Source organism: Plectropomus leopardus, chromosome 3, assembly GCF_026936395.1.
Source record: "Plectropomus leopardus strain MGB_pleo_1.0 chromosome 3, ASM2693639v1, whole genome shotgun sequence".
Lineage (NCBI taxonomy): Eukaryota > Metazoa > Chordata > Actinopteri > Perciformes > Serranidae > Plectropomus > Plectropomus leopardus.
Window position 1 is genome coordinate 25,215,933 of NC_142178.1, and position 20,448 is coordinate 25,236,380.

The 20,448-nt window shown below is 36.9% G+C and overlaps 3 protein-coding genes across 4 annotated transcripts; all 3 read left to right on the forward strand.

Moving 5' to 3' along the window:
• Positions 1-331: 331 nt before the first annotated feature.
• Positions 332-6,229, forward strand: pla2g12a (phospholipase A2, group XIIA). Its single transcript, XM_042485373.2, has 4 exons — positions 332-726; positions 1,637-1,713; positions 2,991-3,156; positions 5,023-6,229. Exons 1-4 carry the CDS (start codon positions 480-482, stop codon positions 5,139-5,141), a joined length of 609 nt encoding a protein of 202 aa, XP_042341307.1. The 5' UTR covers positions 332-479; the 3' UTR covers positions 5,142-6,229.
• Positions 6,230-7,625: 1,396 nt separating this feature from the next.
• Positions 7,626-11,805, forward strand: LOC121942512 (caspase-6-like). The gene is made up of 8 exons (XM_042485735.2): positions 7,626-7,764; positions 7,972-8,013; positions 9,333-9,375; positions 9,482-9,622; positions 9,773-9,849; positions 10,012-10,187; positions 10,560-10,710; positions 10,858-11,805. The coding sequence occupies exons 1-8, from the start codon at positions 7,743-7,745 to the stop codon at positions 11,097-11,099; spliced, it is 894 nt and encodes a 297-aa protein (XP_042341669.2). The 5' UTR covers positions 7,626-7,742; the 3' UTR covers positions 11,100-11,805.
• Positions 11,806-12,802: 997 nt separating this feature from the next.
• Positions 12,803-20,292, forward strand: LOC121941646 (caspase-6-like). Of its 2 annotated transcripts, XM_042484473.2 has the most exons (8): positions 12,803-12,948; positions 13,254-13,295; positions 15,515-15,557; positions 15,651-15,800; positions 15,916-15,992; positions 16,983-17,158; positions 17,276-17,426; positions 18,308-20,292. In XM_042484473.2, exons 1-8 carry the CDS (start codon positions 12,918-12,920, stop codon positions 18,541-18,543), a joined length of 906 nt encoding a protein of 301 aa, XP_042340407.1. In that variant the 5' UTR covers positions 12,803-12,917; the 3' UTR covers positions 18,544-20,292. The 2 variants fall into 2 exon arrangements, with proteins under 2 accessions (XP_042340407.1, XP_087932067.1); XM_088075941.1 differs by lacking the exon at positions 15,515-15,557 and having other exon boundaries at positions 12,869-12,948.
• Positions 20,293-20,448: the final 156 nt, after the last annotated feature.

Below are 20,448 nucleotides of genomic sequence, written 5' to 3' on the forward strand. Positions count from 1 at the left end.
TCATATCACAACAGCGGGTTTAGAAAACTGTAACATCACTCATGATTTTACTCTTAAAGATATAATCTGTTATTATGATGATACTAGCAACAAATATTTCAACTATTTTGTAATTTTTTATTTTAATGGGGAAAATCTTTATCCATAAACTTTTTTTTTTAGATCCCCTCGTTTTTTTTTTTATTTAAATAAAAAATCAATCGAGGCTTTCCTCTCTTGCTTTTACACATTAAAAAAAAAAAGCATCAGATTTTTAGACGATCACAGACTTTTATTTTTACTTTACTGACGTTGCAACTTGTGACATCATCTTCATTGGTTTATCGGCGCTCACGTGACAAATGTCAAACCCGGAAGCGAGGTTGCGCTCTTACCTGCTAAGTGTCTAATACGCTTAGTGGTGAAATGAAAACAATCAGAGAAACCTGAGATGCCTTCGGGACGATATTTTGAAGACTAGATCAGCCGAAGTGAACCCTATGTGCCGGGAAACGCTGGTTTCCGGCTCTGGTGTGACTTGGACGATGAGCAGCTATATGTGTGTGTTTGTGTTGGGTTTGTTTGTCTCGTGTGTGTGCGCATGCAAACAGGAGCCAGAGACTCCAGACTGGAGGATGACCCTGAAAACCATCCGTAACGGGATACACAAGATCGACACCTACCTGAATGCAGCACTGGACCTGTTTGGTGGCGATGACGGGCTGTGTCATTACAAGTGTAGTGATGGTAAACCAGACTTTTTTTTTCTTATTATTTTTTGTGATAGTGATAAATTGATTTTTCACACGTGGATGTGTTTTATTTTGAAGAGTCAGGGCTATTGTGTTATGCATGCTGGTTTAGTGGCAGTCGTTATTCATATATGTGCTTTTCTTTGCTATGTCAAGTCAAACAAACGCAATCAATGTTTATATTTATATAATTTATTCAATAAGTACAATGCGAATGAATGTAGTACAACTTCTGCCTGTTACAAACAAGCTGTAGTAACTCATGTTTTACATATAGAGGTTATAGCTATTCCTAGTTTACAAATACTGCCCCCAGTTAGGCTTTTAGTATTTTTATTTTATTTTTTTTTATTAGTTTATCTGACAGGGACAATACAGTGAACATAGTAGCAAGTTCGGAAACCATTTACTGATGTGTTGCATATAAGTCTTCTAGCCAAGGCTAATTTGCAACCTCTGTCCCTGGTTGGGCTTTTCTATGTAAGAATAAAACAAAACAAAACAGTAAAGAAAAAGAGGAAAAAAGAGAAGATATCAAGGTTACATACAATACCATGCATACAATAACAGTAGTGTTAAAAAAATACAAAAGGGTAAATATTTGATACATACATACATAGAATTACAACATACAGTTACAGGTAAAAAAAAAAAAAAAAGAAGAAGAAGATAAAATATCAATTTTACTTACAGTTACAACACTCAACTAGAAGACATAGTTAAAAATGCTCAGATCTTGAGTTTATTTAACATTTGGGAGCCAGAGGATCTACATTATCAGCCCTTGAGCAGCTCAGTAAGCCATTAATGTTTTGGTACTGTGTGTTCTGATGTGGTTATCACTGACAGCAAGATAACTGACTGGCAGAACAAGAAACATCTTCACCTTTGCTCTTCTCTCTCAGGTTACAAGCCGGTGACTCGTCCCGGGTACAAGCATCCGCCACCCAACGGATGTGGCTCCCCGCTGTTTGGATTTCAGGTAATTTGCTAGAGTTTGGGGGGTTGGAGGTTTCGAGCATGTCTGCGAATATCAAAGTTACCATGTAGGACTAGGCAATGTAAAGATATTAGATCGTATCGAGAAATGACACTACATGTTTAGTGGATATTGTTATATCATGATGTGGAATAAATGGTATTTTTTTGTGATTTTAAAGGTTGCATTACAGTAAAGTGATGTGCTTTGCTCAACTTATTAGAAAGTTCTACTTGTTTTAATACTTGCCTTTACCCACTTTGTCATTATATCTACATTAATGATTATTGATTAATAGTCATTCCCACAATATTGTCAAGTCAAAGAGGGAATTTGGTTAAAAAAAAAAAGTAATGTTATTTATAAATTGCTTTTGAGGAAATTTACAAATATTGATATATATATCGTGTATTGAGATATAGCAGTGCTGTCTGACCATGTGAGTCCTGTTGAGCCCAACAGCCAAAACTGCTGAATGACTGTTGCGTCATATTTTAGCCTTATAGGTTGATGTGTAGATTTTTTGTTTTATTGCAAAAGTATGCATACACACATTATACATGTTTAGTCCACATTGCAGTAAGGTACTTTATGGATAAAGAAAAAAAAACTATCAAGCCGATATCAGTCTATTGCCAATGTAAAGATATTGGCAACAAAAAGTAACAAAAAATTGCAGTAAAGACATGTGAGATATTCACTAAAAGTGTCACCATTCCATAGATCATTCACCCAGAAGTATAGTAAGGTTGTTTTTGTTTTCAACTGTCTTATATATTATATTATATATGTATATATAAGTATTTCTTAGTGCATATCTGGGCACAGTTCTTCAATGACCACATTTTATGGATCCTCTTAAAAATGTTTATTTATGTTATGCTGTTATGCTAATGTATCGTTGCCAGACTTTCTATCTCTCAAATTAGTATTCCAGTGCAAGTTGGGCCTCAGTAAAAAGTACTAAAATATACTAAATGGTCATCAAATATTTATGTCACTCACTTTCCCCCCACATTAGAATCATAAACAGGAAGGGCTCTCTTTTCATGATTGAGTTATATTTCATTTGCAGTATTAATTTAAAGAAAGTAACGTGGACCAGTGTATTGTGTCCTCAGTCACTGCTAAAGAAAATCATTTTCAGATTTTTACAAACCACTAACTGAACTAATACCACATTGTTTTATTTCAGAGAAGTGCATGTCTCCTACAGTCATTGTCATTTGAATGTTATTCTTTAATACATTATAAAGAGTGACAAACCTGTTTTTTTCCAGTTTGACATCGGCATCCCATCGATGACCAAATGCTGTAACCAACATGACCGCTGCTATGACACCTGCGGCCGTGAAAAGCACGACTGCGATGAGCAGTTCCAGGACTGCCTGGAGACCATCTGCAGGAATGTGCAAAGGACTCTGGGATTGGCACAGAGTGTCCAAGGTAAGACGCTGAGCCAATAGATCCATGACGCTGAGTCAGTGTGTTTTCAGACTCGATGCAGGATGATGGTAGAGCTTTCTGTACCAGAATCAGGTGACGGTCGGTCACAGTGTCGAGCATTTACTTAGAATACCCTGTGATTAAACAATATAGGCAACTGACAAAGTAGCTGTCCTTGTCTAGACTTTAGCTTTCACTCTGTTTGAAATTTAAAGGGTGGGAGAACTATTTCCCCATCTTTTCAAACACGCAGTGCCACATAAAGTAAACTTAAACCAAGTAAATTTGACTAAAAAAGAAAAAGACTGGCGTGCTCAGTGTGTTGAGTTATAGCGGTAAAACAAGGTGCTCTGTGGTGAGTTAGAACCAGCTCACCTAGTCATGGTGGAGTGTTTTTGGTACAGTCACAGGCACTCTAGTGACAAGAAAAAGTGGGAAAGAAAAGTAGGAAAAAACACCAATGAGGCCTTCGTCAGGGCATTATCTAATTTTATTAAATGATATTCATTCATTTTTAAATGTTCCTCAAATGTTCAAACTTATTTTCCCATTTGTTGGGCAACAATCTGTGGTCTGTGAAAGCGAGATGCTCTGGACCAAAAATGTTCTCTTACCTAAGAGAAAAGCAAAAATAAGAAATCATTGGCAAATCCCAAAAATCAATGGGTATTAACAAATAATAGCAAATTATGAGCAAAAATAAGAGAAAACCTATTCGTGTATTATTTTTTGCATGTGTTTGAATGGGTGATGTTATTCCTGCTGAGCCCAGCCGTGTCAGTAGAGGGCGCTCTAAGCTTTATGCTGGACGTCAGCAGCTGACACCAGTAGAAGTAACGGTCAGCACGTGATGGGAATAAAGATGGTGGAATTCCACATGTGGAGTGAGATCAAAACAAAAATGCTAAGAAACCTCACCAACAAATGCAGGTGTTTCCCTGTTCTAACCACATCTAACATTTCACTGGACCAAAGTGTTTGATGTGACAATTAACATTCAGGCAAAATTGTGCATTATGTGAATCCTCAGTGGAATCCAAAAAAGTCTTTAAAAAGTATTAAATCTAACATGCCTGAAGCTGCAGAAACCTTCCAAATATATTCAGCTCTAACAAGTAATCATACACTTGTAAAACACAGTACGTCCAGCAGAGGGCGTTATAGACTTTTACTTTTTAAACACATTAATACTATAATCTGTTATCAGGCTACTGTGATAACTTTAAATGACAGTTATTCTTCAGTGCTGACTCATAACCCCGTCAGCCTCAATATGCCTGTCATAAATGACATTAATTACAACAGATCACATCTGATGAAGGTTTTGAAAATGTCACAAGTTCTACATTTGAGCAGCAGTAATTAGAGTCTAATCAAACATGTCTTGCCCCCTGGCTCTTTTTGCTGCTGTGAGTGTGGATATAGCTGTGACACATAATCTTATTCTTTAAACAAAAGTAAACATTAAATGCTGTTTTAATCTGTGATAAAATGTGGATTTGATCGATAATAGGGATTGTGTTTAAATACACACAAAAACATTTTGACTCACTCACAGTAAATCAGAATCAGAATCAGAAAAAGATTTATTGCCAGGTATAGTTAACACAATACGAGGAATTTGTTCTGGTGGGTTGGTGCAACATAAATATAGAAAAAATAAAACAGATAAAATAGAAGATACAAATATAAAATATAAAAAGTACGAGTCTAGCAGTGCAAAACAAAACAAGTAACACAGGTAACAGTGTAACAGTGCAAGAAACAGAAAGTGTTTGCAGCTACGTGTTTTTAAACCAGCACACCTTTGCCCTGTTGTTTATGAACTCATGTTGTTCCTCTTGTTCTTTCTTTCCCTCCCGTCAGCTTGTGAGTCAGCAGTGACTCTGCTGTTTGACGCTGTCATGCACATGGGATGTAAGCCTTACCTGGACAGCCAGAGGGAGTCGTGTGTGTGTCAGTATGAAGTGAAGAGGGAACTGTGACGCTGCCACAGGATCAAGACTGTTAAACGGACTGACTCAGAAGCACAGCAACACTGACAGAAGGAAGCCAGCAATAAACTTTTCTTCTTTCTTTTTTTTTTTTTTTTTTTTAGATTTTCTCAGGGATAGAGCTTTTTTGGCCTGCTCTGACCTGTGTACATCACCTCCCTTTGTTGGAGTTTCGAAATGTGGCAGTCTGTTTGACAAAGTAAATATGAAAATATCTTGATGATTAATATATTTACTATGCAGTTAATAATTTATATTTTGTTAATACCGTCCAATGTGTTTTTTCGGTGATAGACTGGATGCATGTTGTTTAGGGTTACCCAGGCTTTTGGATGCTTGGGTAGCACTTTATTTTATGGTTTCATACATCAAAAATAACTCCCTAAGAAGTTTTGTGGTACAACAAAAAACAAACAAAAAAATGTTGGTTCTTATGATTGATAAAACAGACAGTGTAAATTAACCTGCTCTCTCAAGAAAGTTCCAGTGGAAACCAGCAACAGCGTTTAAATTCAGCACAACTACAATAACTGCAATAACAGTCTTGGAATTTCAGAGGGCTGTTTTTAACCTGTTCATTCGGACCAAACTGATATAGTTCTCTTCAGGAAACTGTCAAGAAATGATCAGAAATTAATGGGCTGTAGGGGCAACCTCGAGCTCACCTGGTAGAGCGTGCACTCCATTTGACTGAGGTTTCTGCAGCGCCCAAGGTTCAAGTCCGGCCTGTGGCCCTTTGCTGTTTGTCATTACCTTTCTCTCTTCCACATTTCCCTATCTGTCTTGAGCTGCCCTTTCAATAATCTTAAAAAAAAGAAATTAATGGACTGTAAAATAAAGCATTACCACCCAGTCCCCCGTCCCATAAACCCAAAGGAAAATTGGATGCATAATAAGAGGGTGTCTGTTTCTATGGCATCTAAACCAACTGTCTTTCTCTCTAGAAAATGCCTAAAATATCTGTAAAACTTCGCAACAGATAATGCACTCAGCTGATGCCAATGTGATAAGACTGTGAAGAAAACTTCTTTATAAGTGTCAAAAAATTAAAGAAACAATGTTTTACTGATGATTATGTACGTCAGTAGTAGTTGTCAGACTTTGTTTGTAGAATCTATGTTTCCAGAGTGGAGTCCAGGGACCACCGAGGATCTGTGACTTGGCTCCCATCGATCCCTCATCCAACAGATGACACATGGCTTTTCCATAATTCATTTTGGAATATCTTGGAATGAGTGTTTAGCTCTCCTAATCTTTGGCTGTACCAACCCTTCTTTCACTTTTATTGTTTATTGTTTTTAAACCACTACACTTGAATGTTTTTTGAATCACCATTGCAGGGGAGGGCCCTGACGAAGAGTGATTCACAGACCCATGAATCGGCTGAGACAGCACCTCACCCAAAACAGGGAAATTGGGCCCTCCTTTGAAGAGCCAGACCTGGTATGTGAGCTCATCAGGATAAGGGCTGCAGAATCAGTGATCACCAAAGCATAAACCTGGGTGTAGGAGTTCAAGGACACCATGGAGAAGGACTTTTGGTTGGGCTCAGGGAAGTTCTGGCAAATCAGAAAGCAAGGCTTGGCTCAGGCAAACGTTGGATGAAATTCGCTTCGAGATGCTGCTAGAGATGTTGTACGGCTGAAAATAAGGATTGGTGTCTCAAGGCACAGCCGTGGAAAAAGAGTGTCCCGTTTTGGGACCTCAGAAATTGCTTCACTGGTCTTTGCAAATGATGTACTGTGGCACTGCAGCATCAGCAGTAATGCACACGGCGAGAGCTGAACCAGAGGGCAAAGTTGCATCCCTCACTAATAGTTAGGAGCTTCGGGTTGTGACTAGGGCGCTTCCTGGGCTCCTTCCTTTGGATTGTTTTTTTCAAGGTACGTCCAACTGCAAGGAGACTCTGTGGTAGATCACAATGTCCCCACAGATCCTTTAAAAGGCTTAAAAGCCATTAAATTCATTCATCTAAACATAAGTGGTATCAGAATGTCTAAAATCAGTCTTTCAAAAGTCTTTAAAATAAAAAGGCATTGGAAGTAGTATGTGATGAAGTGCTTTTTTCCTGATGTTACATTGTAAAATCACAAAATAATTTGTAAACATTTTTTAAATTTACTGAATTCCTCTTTTTAGATTCTTCACAATGGGAATTAGAGCAGTGGAATAATCCCACATACAGAGTGAGGCATGTCGAATCAGCAGTAAAAATCACTAATAAATGCTAGGTGATTCCTAAATCTAACCAGATCTGACTCTGGGAAAAATTGTTCTTAACTCTGTAAAAAAAAAAAGTTTAGGTTATTGTAAAATTGGTCTTAAGTTTTAAATTGAATTTGCCTTAAACTGTAGGAATCCCGGGTAGATCCAGAACAGCAGAGGATGGATGGATGCAGAAATGTGGCAAATACAGAAGTCCTGGCTTTTGACCTTTGACTGACAAACATGAGAGTCTAACATGTCTTCTAGATGTCACTTTCAGCCGTTGACATTGACGGGGAGGAGCTATGTCCTCGTTTATCTCTGTTAGATTGACTGAGCAAATTAAATTTTCAGTGTTGGCAGCTGGAGTGAGAACAACCTGTAAACATGGCAGAAGACAGATGTGGAGGTAAGACACTTATGTATATCTTTTAAATCAAAAGTAGACCTAAGTTTTGGACTCCTGCATACAGAATTTAAAAAAATGAAGAAATCAGTTACTTATTTTTGATGTGACTTAGGCTCAATGTCATGAGTGAATTCCTATTTACTATCATTTTTTTATGTGCATGTTTTCATGCATTTTCTGACCTAATTGCTCTTTCTCTCTCCTCAGGAAGTGTTGCTAAAGACAGCAAAACGGCAGCAGACAGGGCAGGTGAGTGAGTGCTTTACACTGAGTTACATACTATTTTTAAAGCTTGTGCACTATTAAAGTTTCTTTAGAATTTTCAAACTAGAGAAGAGAAAAGTTTTGCTATTAAAGCAAAAGTGAAAGAGGTTGAGGTTGTAAAGAAAACAGCTTTTTATGCCAGTGAAGCCAAAGTACAGTCACTGCAAACAGGTTGGGATTAATTATCAACTCAAGCTGCCTTGATTATTACTGCATATTATACACAGGACATTATTTCACATAATCTTAGCAAGGTATATCTGATAAGCATGCAATGAATGTATATTTGATTAATACAGAACAATATAGCTGGATGGGCTGTCTCATCTTTGGTACTCAATACCTCTGAGATTACACTCCGCCCTCGGTCAAAACACCATGCTGATCATTTTCTAAATGGCAACCTAATACACAGTAATAATCAGGGTATTTTAAATTGAGTATCAATCTTGCTCAGTTTATGTTGACTGTACTTACTTTCAATAAATAAAACATTGACCTAAATAACCATTAAGTTGAATTTACACCTCCATAAAACCGATTAAAAAGGAACTAAAGATTATAACCTTCATTATGTAGAATTTTATTGCTGGACTTTGTATTAAATTGTGTGGACGCGTCACAATGGCTGCTTGACCCCATACCAGCAGCAGTGGAGCAATTTGTGCACCTGTTGTTGTGCTGCTTAACCCTTTGTAACCTGGATCGTCATCTCTTTTCTTGTGCTGTGCTCTAAAGCCTTTCACAAGCACTTACCCTGAGCTAATTGGTTTCATGGCAATGAGCAACTTGGCAAAAAAATGAAATGCCTCGCAAATTGGAAGAAATCAGCAGATTTACTAAATTATATATATTTTTTTAATCTAGGAGAAAATGTTCAGAAGATATATTTACCATTATAACTGCATATTTAAAATTACAGTATGTTACAGAATTATAATATTACTCAAGCACTTTTTCAGGTTATTTCCTTACTTGATTTGTTTGCTTGTTTGTTTGTTTTGTTTCTATTTTCAGGTAATTTTTTTTGCACTTTTTACAAGTGTCTTGCTTTATTCTTTTATTAATGATTAATTGTTCTAATTTCTTCTTAGTTTGCTCATTGCCTTCTTCCCATGTTATTGAAAGAAACCAAAGCCAATTTGCTCAGGCTTCAATGGATTAACAAAGATGCCCGAAAAGCTTTGTCTTTTTGGCAACTATAGGTGCATTTATAATATTTTAAAAGATAGATTTTTAGTGCATTATTGTTTAATAATTATACTCTACATCATTACATGAGTTATCTATGTCGTTTTCTACAGCATGGACGAAGAACCTAACAGAGACTGATGGCTTCATCAGAAGGTAAACTGTTTCTTTTAGTTTGGGTGATTTTTTGTTGTGAATTCTCACCAGTACTCACCTTACAGATATTGTCTTTGTTTCTGTGCTCATTTTCATCATAAAACAGCTTTTTAGCTTTGGATCTTCCAGAGGAGTACAAGATGGACAACAAACGTCGAGGCCTTGCACTCATCTTTAACCAGGAGCGCTTCCTGGACCTGGATGACAGGCAGGGAACCAATGCAGACAGAGACAACTTGGAGAAAAGGTATCGTCTCCCAAAAAAGCTGCTGGAGAGAGAACACTGTATTTGTATGAACTTGTCTGTTCAGTGACTGTGAGGTTTTCCTGTAGTATATTTGTCAAAACTTTCTGTGCATTTCGATACTTACTGAGCTTTCAATGACCTTTCTTTTAGACTCAATGAACTAAACTTTGAAGTGAAGACTTACAATAACTCCACACAGGTGGAAGTCTTGGATAAACTCGGTGAAGGTAAGCACATACATGATCACTTATGATGCTCAAATCACTAAATATATTTCCAGAAGCCAGTTTACATTCTTACCTGTTTCCTCGTTGTCCTGTTAATGCAAAGTTCAGATCCAATATTCTGCAGTACAGGCCTCTTTAAACAAATAATTGATGTTCCACCAGCTGCAGAAGCCAACCATTCAGACGCAGACTGCTTTTTGCTCGTCTTCCTGAGCCACGGCAATGATGATCATGTTTACACCTATGATGGCGAGATCCGCATTCAGGATATCACATCCCTGTTCAAAGGAGACAAGTGCAGGAGCCTGGTGGGAAAACCAAAGATCTTTATATTCCAGGTACATAATGATCAACTTGGCATGAAATGTCCCACAGATTGCTAGAAATAAGTAAAAGGTGACAAAGAAAAATCCCCTGAAAATTAATCTTAAGAAAGGGGGGAGAATTATTAGAAAATTATTGGAAACTTGGGAAAAATATACAGAAAAAGTATATTTATAGTCATTATAGTTATATATTAAAATTATTTTACTGAAACTTTTTTCCTGCACTTTTTTTCAGTCATTTTCTTTTTACAAATTTCTTGCCATTTTCGGGGCCATGTGTTGTTAAGTTGCTCTTTGCGTTCTCATGTTTTTGAAAGAAATAAAACTATTTTGCTCAGGTTTCAAAGGATTAAATATGCCTTCTGTGGCTGTGTCCATCACTAGGCATGCCGTGGAAATAAGCATGATGATCCGGTGATTGCCTTTGATGCAGTAGACAGTGTGCTGGAGATGAATGAGGATGTGGTGGATGCCAGTGGCGTATACACTCTCCCTGCTGGGGCTGATTTCATCATGTGCTACTCTGTGGCTGAAGGTGAGTCGGCGGGGATCTCTGCACAATGGGAGGTTCACACATCATTTGATTGAGCTTATTATAAAAGATATAAGAATACTACTCATTTTAAATGTTATTTTTGCTGTTCAGTCAGTGAATTTCCTCTCGCCGATGTTGTTTGTTCAGGTTATTATTCCCACCGGAACATGTTCTACGGTTCTTGGTACATCCAGGATCTGTGTGAGCTGCTACACAGGTATGGGGACTCCCTTGAATTTACAGAACTACTGACGCTGGTCAACAGGAAAGTGTCAAGGAGGAGTGCCAACAGTCGTAACCCGAATGCAGTTGGGAAGAAGCAAGTACCTTGTTTTGCTTCAATGCTCACCAAGAAACTTTACTTCCGGCCAAAGAAGTTTCAAACCTAATCCATTAAATGAGCTGTTTCTTATATGTCTCACTATATTAACATATGCATTGACCCCTTTAAAACCTGACTTGGTTTCTTTCAAAAACATGGGAGGGACTCAAAAACTTAACAACAGATAACTTAGAAATAAAAAATTACAAGAAAAATACCTGAAAATGAGAGAAGAAAGAAAGCAAAAATAAATAAGAAAATGACCTCAAGCAATTGGTTTTTTTTTCTGTAACATAATTTTAATACATAATTAAGAGATATGACATGAATTGAGAATTGATCACTGACACCCCCACTTCCCCCCCAGCTAATTTTCAAATAATTTCATCTGACTTTTTTTCAGTTTGCCTGATGAGTTGCTAATTTTTTTTCTGTGTTTGTGAAAAAAATCGAACCAAATTTCTCATGTTTCAGACGTTTAAATGCTAGCGAAAGGCATCTGAATGGCAGTCTTAGTATTTACAGTGAAATGAGTGGTTTAATAAATACATTTCTGCTCTAAGACAGGACAGTTAAAGAGCTTTGTTAATAGCTAAGTTTATAGGCCTAAGTATGCAAATAGTTGTAAAATAGGCTTCAGTAATTCTTGCAGAGCAAGAGAGATCTCATTTTTAACACTTTGATTCTGTAATCTGCAATAACCCTAATTGACAGCTCTGCTTTAATACTGTCTCATAAATATGTAGCATTAAACTCTTCCTGAGGGTCATAAATGAAGTTAATGTGTTTTTATTTGTCTGATCTTGAAAACCTTTTGGATCTTTTGGATGGTTTAGTAGCACTTTATGTAATGTTTTTGTCTTTTTAGTAGAAAGTGAGTATCTTTCCAATGCTGTTAATTTAGGTTTATGATTTGTTCATTCTGTGCAATGTGACGTTTAAGTCGCACCTTAAAGCATTCTTGGTTTTCCCTGTATAAAATTTGTAAAAAAAAAAACCAAACAAACAAAACAAAACAATTATGGACCTCTGGTGGTGTCAGTCACATGGACATGAACCACCTTTTTATTAGGCTTATTCTTATTATGGTTATATTTGGGATACATTAGCACACAGAAATCTAGTTATTAAAATTCTGCATGTATATAATCCCACATTCTTCTAAAGTAGTCCTGCTTTTTCAGAAGAATATGGTGTGTACATCAAACACATAAACAGAATACTCCAAAAACCCAATCATAAACAGGTCAATTGAATTTAATGTTATTATTTGTGACAGATTATTATTAAAGATTATTTGTGACAGACTGCATTTGTTAAAAAAAAATAAAAACACAAACATTAGGACACAGAAAAACACATTTGACATTCATGTCCATGTAAACACAATATTGCTAATATTTTATGTCAGTTATTGTATACATTTTGACAGATATAACATGTCTTTTTTTAATGTAAAGATCATCCTAAAACACACAGGAGCCTAGAGTCCAGCGGATTAAACATCCAAGAGAGAAATACAAACGTTTCTCTATCATTCGCTTGCAGTTTATATTGTGAGAGCAGGCCACTAAAAATAACAGAATTGGATGTTTAACTCTCCTAATCTCCGGCTGCTCTATCGCTAATCTCATTTTTGTTGTTTACTTTTTATTAAATCCCTGTATCAATGTGTTTTGTTGGTCGTTGTCTCAATGTGGCAAACACGGAAGTACTGGCTGTTGACCTTTTACTGGCAGACGTGAGAGCCAATCATATTCTCCAGTTTTTACTTTCCGCCAATGAGATCAAAGGGGGAGGGGCTTCGTTCTGGCTCCTCGGTGTTGCTTTGACGAAGCAAATTCATTTTTCAGTGTGTCAGTCGGTGTGAAGACAACCTGTGGACATGTCAAACACGGCGCAAGACAATTGTGGAGGTAACGAATTTACACACGTTTTTAATTAAAAGTGGACATAAGTTGTAGACTCATTCTTATAGTATTTTAAAAGTTATAAAAATGAATGCAGTGACCACTGATGTAACTTGGGCTCAGTATCACGATTAAGGCTCCTCTTACTATCGTTCATTACGTTCTTACGTAAAAGTTTTCACAATGTCCCTGTTAGTCTGTTTTCTTTATAGTTAAGCACAATGTAAGCAGAACATGTGGGACATTTTTTTGACATCATTAAAACACTATAAATGTCAGGACTTAGTCGCTTTTTCCTCTTACCTTTCCAGGCAGTGTTGCTAAAGACAACAAAACAGCAACTGACAGGGCGGGTGAGTGATTTATAAAGTATTTTTAAAGCTTGTGTGCTGTTACCTAATGAATTTAATCTGCTCTTACTGAAAGAAAAGTAAACAAGGTGAAGTTATGAAGGAGTCAGGCCATTAACAGTGAAACCAGAGTTAAGTCAGGGTGAGATGAGTCATTAACTTAATATGTCGTGCACCTGTGTATCATATAAACAGGATATCATTTCCTGCCACCCTTTGTCATTTTGAAACTGATCACCGCAGACCTGCAGACCTAGAAAAGTATTATTGTTGTTGGCGGTGGTTTTATTTTTTTGGGTCAGGGAGGAGTATCAAACAACTAAATTGTACCCCTCTATTATAACCCTTTAAAATCATGATTGCTTTAAATAAAACACGGCGAGATGGCAATGAGCAATGAAAGAAGCAATTGCTCATTTTCAAGTAATTAAATAAAAACAAGCAAACTTGCCAAAAAAAGGAAAAAGAAAGTTAAAAAACAAACAAACAAGGAAATGACCTGGCTAAAGGGACAAAGTCCTTAAAATTGTAAAGTAATTCTGTGTCATACTTTTACATGAATTTTAATGTGTGTATTTTTTTGATCTTTTTTGACTTTTGTAAAGTGTCTGAGTTTCTTGAAAAGTGCTCTATAAGTAAAATATATTATTATTAGATTTTTCCTTAGCTTTTTTGAAACGATACTCTGAATCTGTTTTCTTGCAATTTGTGGAACATTTCTTACCAAGTTGCTCATTGCCTTTTTTTTAGCCAATCGCACCACTTTGCTCAGGGTTCAAGAGCTTAAATCTTGTGAAAGACATCTGAAAAGAGCACAAGAAAAGTAATGCCGCTCCAGGTTTAGAAGGATTAATGCAAGAGCCCTGCAATAAATTCTCTTTTCACTGAGGTTATACATTTTGTTAAAACAGTTTTATGTTGATTAAATCGTATGGTCAGTGAGAGAGCTGTGTTTGTTGTTGAGTTGTATTGTTACACTGACAAGTGTTTCTCATATCTTGTCCACCCAATTTATTTGTCAGTGAGGGTACGCTAAATATTAGAAACACCTACCTACACTTCAATAAAATCATATAAATATGAACATTAATAGGAGTTTTTTGCAGGACTGTTGTTTTAAACTGCACTAGTTTCAGCTTAGTCTACCTAATAATCTCCTAGCTGGGTGTATGCAAACACATCTATGTGTACATATGGATTTACATTTTTTTTTAAGTCAGATAATACCTTCCAAGTTGTTAAACAATCCGTGATGCCTTTAACACACAAAGTGTAACCTACATATCTGTTGGGTGGGGTATGGAGGTGTCACTTTTGGCCTCTGGTCTTTTAGCAGCCTTTGCCATCTTTCTCCACCTGTCAGCCGCCTATTGAAGGCCATGAGGACTCTAAGCTGGTAGAACAATGGCTGCTTGACCCCATAACAGCAGCAGTGGAGCAATTCATGCACCTGTAGTTGTGCTGATAACAAAGAAGCCTGAAAAGCTCAATCCTTCTGTGTTTTTTGGCAACTTCAGTAACATATTCAAAGTATTTGTGACATTAAAAAGCTGTGAAGTTGGACTTTTCAGTGCGTTTTTGTTTGGTAATTACCAGTAGTCTAAATTCCACATTGTTTCATGGATTATTCACCAGGGTTCCTGCGGATCCTTAAAAAGTCTTAGAGAACATTGAATCAATTACAATACAATATGATGCAATATACTTCATTGTCCCTGTAGGGAGATTTGTCTTGGACTGAGACAAAATGCCTTCACAGTTATAATAAAACAAACCACATATGAAAGAAACACTGTAGTTATACCAGATCGCACTAATAAATTGCAAATATTTTCAATTGCACATACAAAATATTGCACATAACACATTCTGCACACTCTCCATTGTTTAAAACATCAATGGAACTATTGCACAATTTCTGGAGCATTGTTTAAAAGTTTTAATCTAAAAAATAAGGCTCCGATTTTTGTTTTCTGACATTGCATTATAAAATTTATCTATTTATAAAATCTGCCAAATTCTCCTTGCATGAATGTCACCTAAAAGTTCTGTTTTATGTTACATAAACATTTGGACGAAATTGTCCCCAAGTAATAAATTATCAATTTTGGTTCTTGTAAAATTGGTCTTAAATTCCATTACAAGTGGCATTAAAAAAGTCTTAAATTTGTCATGCATTAAGCAAAGGGAACCCTAATTCATGAATGTGTTGTTTTCTATAGCATGCACGGAGAACCTAACAGAGACTGATGCCTTCATCAGAAGGTAAACTGCTTCTTCTTGTGTGAAATTCTCATTTCCCACCTTTCTATTGCTCCACTTTACATTGTGTCTGCGGTCTTTTCCACCATGAAACAGCTCTATAGCTCTGGATCCTGCAGAGGAGTACAAGATGGACAACAAACACAGAGGCCTTGCACTCATCTTTAACCAGGAGCGCTTCTTCTGGCGCCTGGGGTTAAACAACAGGCATGGAACAAATGCTGACCGCTACAACCTGGAGAAAAGGTATCACTTCGCAGGCAGCTGCTGGAGAGCGAACACTGTATTCTGCAACTGTGTACTGAAGAACATGTCTGTACTTGTTCATGGACTGAAAGTTTTTCCTTTACCTCTCTTTCAGACTGACGGAGCTGAACTTTGAAGTGAGGGCTTATGATAACTACAAACAGGTGGAAGTCTTAGATAAAATCAGTGAAGGTAAGCACATGCACGGTCACTTATGACACTGAAATGACTAAATATATATGCAGCACTACAACGTCACTGCCTGGGTAACAGCGATATACGGGTTTCAAAGTAAACCTTGATATTAATGTTGAAGGTTATCGCATGGTATACATTTGTTTATCTACAATATTGAAAAAAATGCAACTGAATGGAGAATCTCACCTTTATTTGAGTTATTTTCTAAAGGGAGACTTTTTACACATGGAAAAAAATGGTTTCAATTAAAGATATAAAACGTTTGTTCAACCGAACCTTACCTCTCCGTCTTCATTCCCTTGACTGATAATATTTCTGTAATACTGTGAAACCGCAGTATTTTTGGTAGGGGTTGACTGATATTGGCTTTTTCAGGGCCGATACCGATTATTTGTAGTTAATGAGACCAATAACTGATATTTGGAACCGATATGCATTTACAATAAAAATGAAATCTTTTTGTCAGTTTTTAGAATTTGGAATATAACAAACTCCAACACAAAACTCTGTTGAAATACCTTTTAGCAAATGTTTAATCAAAACCAAGACTTTCAACATCAAATACAGCAAGTTCTCAGCAGCTTTGTTTTATAAAGTTCACTGAAAATTTAAATAAAAAATGGATACGTAAAAATATCTCCCTAAGTAGTAAAAAGCAAGTAAAAGTTCCTCCTATGCTGACATTAAATGCACTTTTTAATTAATAAATTTTATATGCAATCATTAAAATAAAATACTGATACAGAGAATCGGCAAAATGCCAAATGTCTGCTCCAATAATTGGCCAGGCCGATAATCTGTCGACCCCTAATTTTTGGAGACAGTAATCATACAGTGAAAATCTCATACCCCTGCTGTCCCAGTCACTACTGTTGGTTAAATTCTCAGCTGTTTCCTTGTTGTCCTGCATGTGCAAAGTTCAGATCCAACATGTGATATTCTGCAGTACAGACCACTTTTAACAAATGCCCGATGTCCCACCAGCCGCAGAGGCCAACCATTCAGACGCAGACTGCTTTTTGCTCGTCTTCCTGAGCCACGGCGAGAACGATCATGTTTACACTTATGATGGCAAGATCAGCATTCAGGATATCACATCCCTGTTCAAAGGAGACAAGTGCAAGAGCCTTGTAGGAAAACCAAAGATCTTTATATTACAGGTACATGCAAACAAAACCCACCAGAATTTGACAACATGCAGTTTTAATGCTTTCCTTGAAAAAATCTGTAGTTCTTAAAAATGCTGTCAAAGTGAAAATGGCTGTGTCTGTCACTAGGCGTGCCGCGGGGATAAACATGATGATCCAGTGACTGCGTGTGATGCCGTGGATAGTGAGCAGCGAACAAATGAAGTGGTGGTGGACGCCAGCGCCGTACACACCCTCCCCGCTGGTGCTGATTTTATCATGTGCTACTCTGTGGCTGAGGGTGAGTCTGCAGGAATGTTTCAAACTTTTGGAGGAATGCTTTACCCCCCAGAGGACCATTTGTATATCAAAGACTCAAACCGTGTTACACAGAATGTATTTTGAACGTATTTTGGGATCTCAGCAAATCTTTTTTTGTTGGCGAGTTACACAAGAGACCAAGCCCAGCCTCTGAGCGACTTTTAGTTTGTTTCCTGTAGTCTCTACACAAACAGTCAACCCGAGGCCGCGGTCAACCAGCAGCTCCTGATTTCAGGAAAGTGAAATTACTGTTTTTGTCAGCGGAGTGCAGCTTTGAGGAGAGCGTAGATAGTTAGATCGATAGTAAGTTTCACTCTGTTTAGTTTTAAATACCACTTATTCATCAAGAATTTATCACACATTCACTGTAACACAGGGTGAGTAGTTGATTTACAAATGGATTTGGAAATTAAGGATTCCTGTTTTTGCTCTTGTACCAGCATGATGGGAAGATTCACACTTCACTTGATACTTTGAAGGTGTAGATGTTGAACAGTTATTGTACTCAAAAGCTGTAGTGAATCTTACAGAGGCCCTGAGAACTCAGCCCATTGCACATTAAGAAAACAATGTTGTCACTAATAGAAAAGCACATGTTCAGCATTAAAAAAAATGCTGCCAATAAGTATTTCTCTTACTAAAAAACAAAACACAAACAATGGGCAAAAATAATCTCGTCCCAGCCGTATGCATCACATTTTTAATTTACCACAGAATCAGAGTTTACATTGTCGTCTCTGCTACTTGCAGAAAAAAATAATGAAATAAATTGATGATAATGTATTTTATTTCCACTTTAAATGTCCTTTTTACTGACCGGTCAGTAACTGTGCTGTTGTGTCTCCTGTGATGTTTGTCCAGGTTACTATTCCCACCGGGAGACGATCAACGGCTCGTGGTACGTCCAGGATCTGTGTGAGCTGCTTAAACAGTATGGGGACTCCCTTGAATTCACAGAATTGCTGACGCTCGTCAACAGGAAAGTGTCGATGAGGAGTGTAGCGAACAGTAATGACCGAAACGCCATTGGGAAGAAGCAAGTACCTTGCTTTGCTTCAATGCTCACCAAGAAACTTTACTTTAGACAAAAACAGTAACAGTGTTAGACCTCAGTCGGAAAGTGAGCTGGTTTTATAAGCATACCAGGGAAACGGGCTCTCCTGGCGATTTTAAACAAGTTAGCTGTTTTTTTTCTAGGCCTCGCTGTATTTTTTTCTTGAACACTAATATTCACACATGCATGAAATAATTGGCAGCTGTAATATTTACTCTAAAATCAGTGGTTATAAAATAACAGGAACAACTTGTATCACAGACACTGTAGAAATATGACTCTTAGCCTTAGGCCGTCAGCTCACTACTAAAACCTCTTGTGGTTTCATGTATCATAAAAAAGTTTCCTTTGGAGAAAACAGATTTCTTGGCTGGGTAAAACCTGACCTGATTTATAAAAGGTTTTGAATTAGCATGACAGAAAATGAAGACGGAGGGAAGAGGAAAAATCTGTTTGTGACAGTATCTGATTTACCGGTTTTTCTGGCCCAACTGAACCTGATCTCTCACACTAATCTGGATAATGCAAACTGATAAAAGAGATCGAAAAGGTCAGATTTTTACAAGACTCAGCAGTTTGTAGATTAGTATATCACAGTGGAACAGATCAGTAAGCAGTGTGTAAAAAGAAATGAATTTATCTTAATTTATTTTAACTGTAAAATATTTGGCCTCTATTACTTGCAACTTTTTAATGGTCAAATATGAGGGATCTCTGCAAAAAATGCAGGGTTAAGTCATGGGAAATGTGGGCCAGAAACAGACAAAACAATTATTTAATATCATAAACACTGATATACTTTTACAAAATAAAACATCAACCAGGCAGATTTTTTTCAATATCTACCATAATTATTTTAATTTCCTGTTTATCAATTTGCCCCCAGAAGTCTAACAGAATTTCATGTCCAACACAATCTAATAAAAATATAACATTATTTTTTTTCTTATATATGACATGTTTAATCATCATTTTTGGAGACATTAAGATAGTCTTGATAAAATGCATTATGTTTTAAGGTGTTCCTGTTATTTTATCCAACCCCTGAATGTCTTTTCACATTTTGCACTTCCAAGAAATTGCTTATAAACTTCAGGATTACTATGGACCACTTTTTTTTTTTCTTAGGCTTTTGTCTAATGCTGCGTGCTTCATTCGTCTAGTTTGAACGACTGTGGTACCACACAAATGTTGTCTTATCTTGCAACTGACTTTTTTTTTCTTAACAAGCTGAGAAATCAGTAAATGTTGACATTTCCAGTGGCCTTACACACAAAAGCTTTCCTCAGAAGAAGCTGGAAATATCAGATAAGCCTGTTTTTATTGACAGTTAAGTCAGTTGCAGGTATGTCTCCAAGCCAGAAAAATGCTTTTCAGTTAACTGTATCTTGCGAGACAGGTGACGTTTCAGTGTGACAGCCAGGTTACAGAACTTCTATTTGTTCACATCAGGGCTTCATTATCTGTCTATAAGTGCCAGGCTGAAACATAATCCTGCTGTTTGTCTTCACACTCGCTCCACCAAAAAGGGAATTCATGTTTGTGCTGTTCTTTGTGTTGTAGCAGTTTACAGTACCACATTTAATATGCGTATTTGCACCCAACATGGCAACAAACACCTGCATGGAAAATACCTCAGGGAAGACGAGGCTGTACTGTGGACCTAAAACACTCCTAGCTGTGTCACATGATCTATGACTCAGGAAAAACAAAGATACCAACACACATTGATCCTGTATTTTTGTGGTCTTACTTTTGTGACTTTGTATAATAAAATCTCTGTGACATTTTGGTTGCTTCTATCAGTGATTGTGTTGTATAAAATTTGTATTCTGTTTGAGGATAAAATGAGCACGCATAGTGTCTTTATTTTGCCTGTGCCCTGAAACTATCTACAAATATCCATTCTCAATTTTTTTTCTACCAGCACTGACTACAATCACACAAC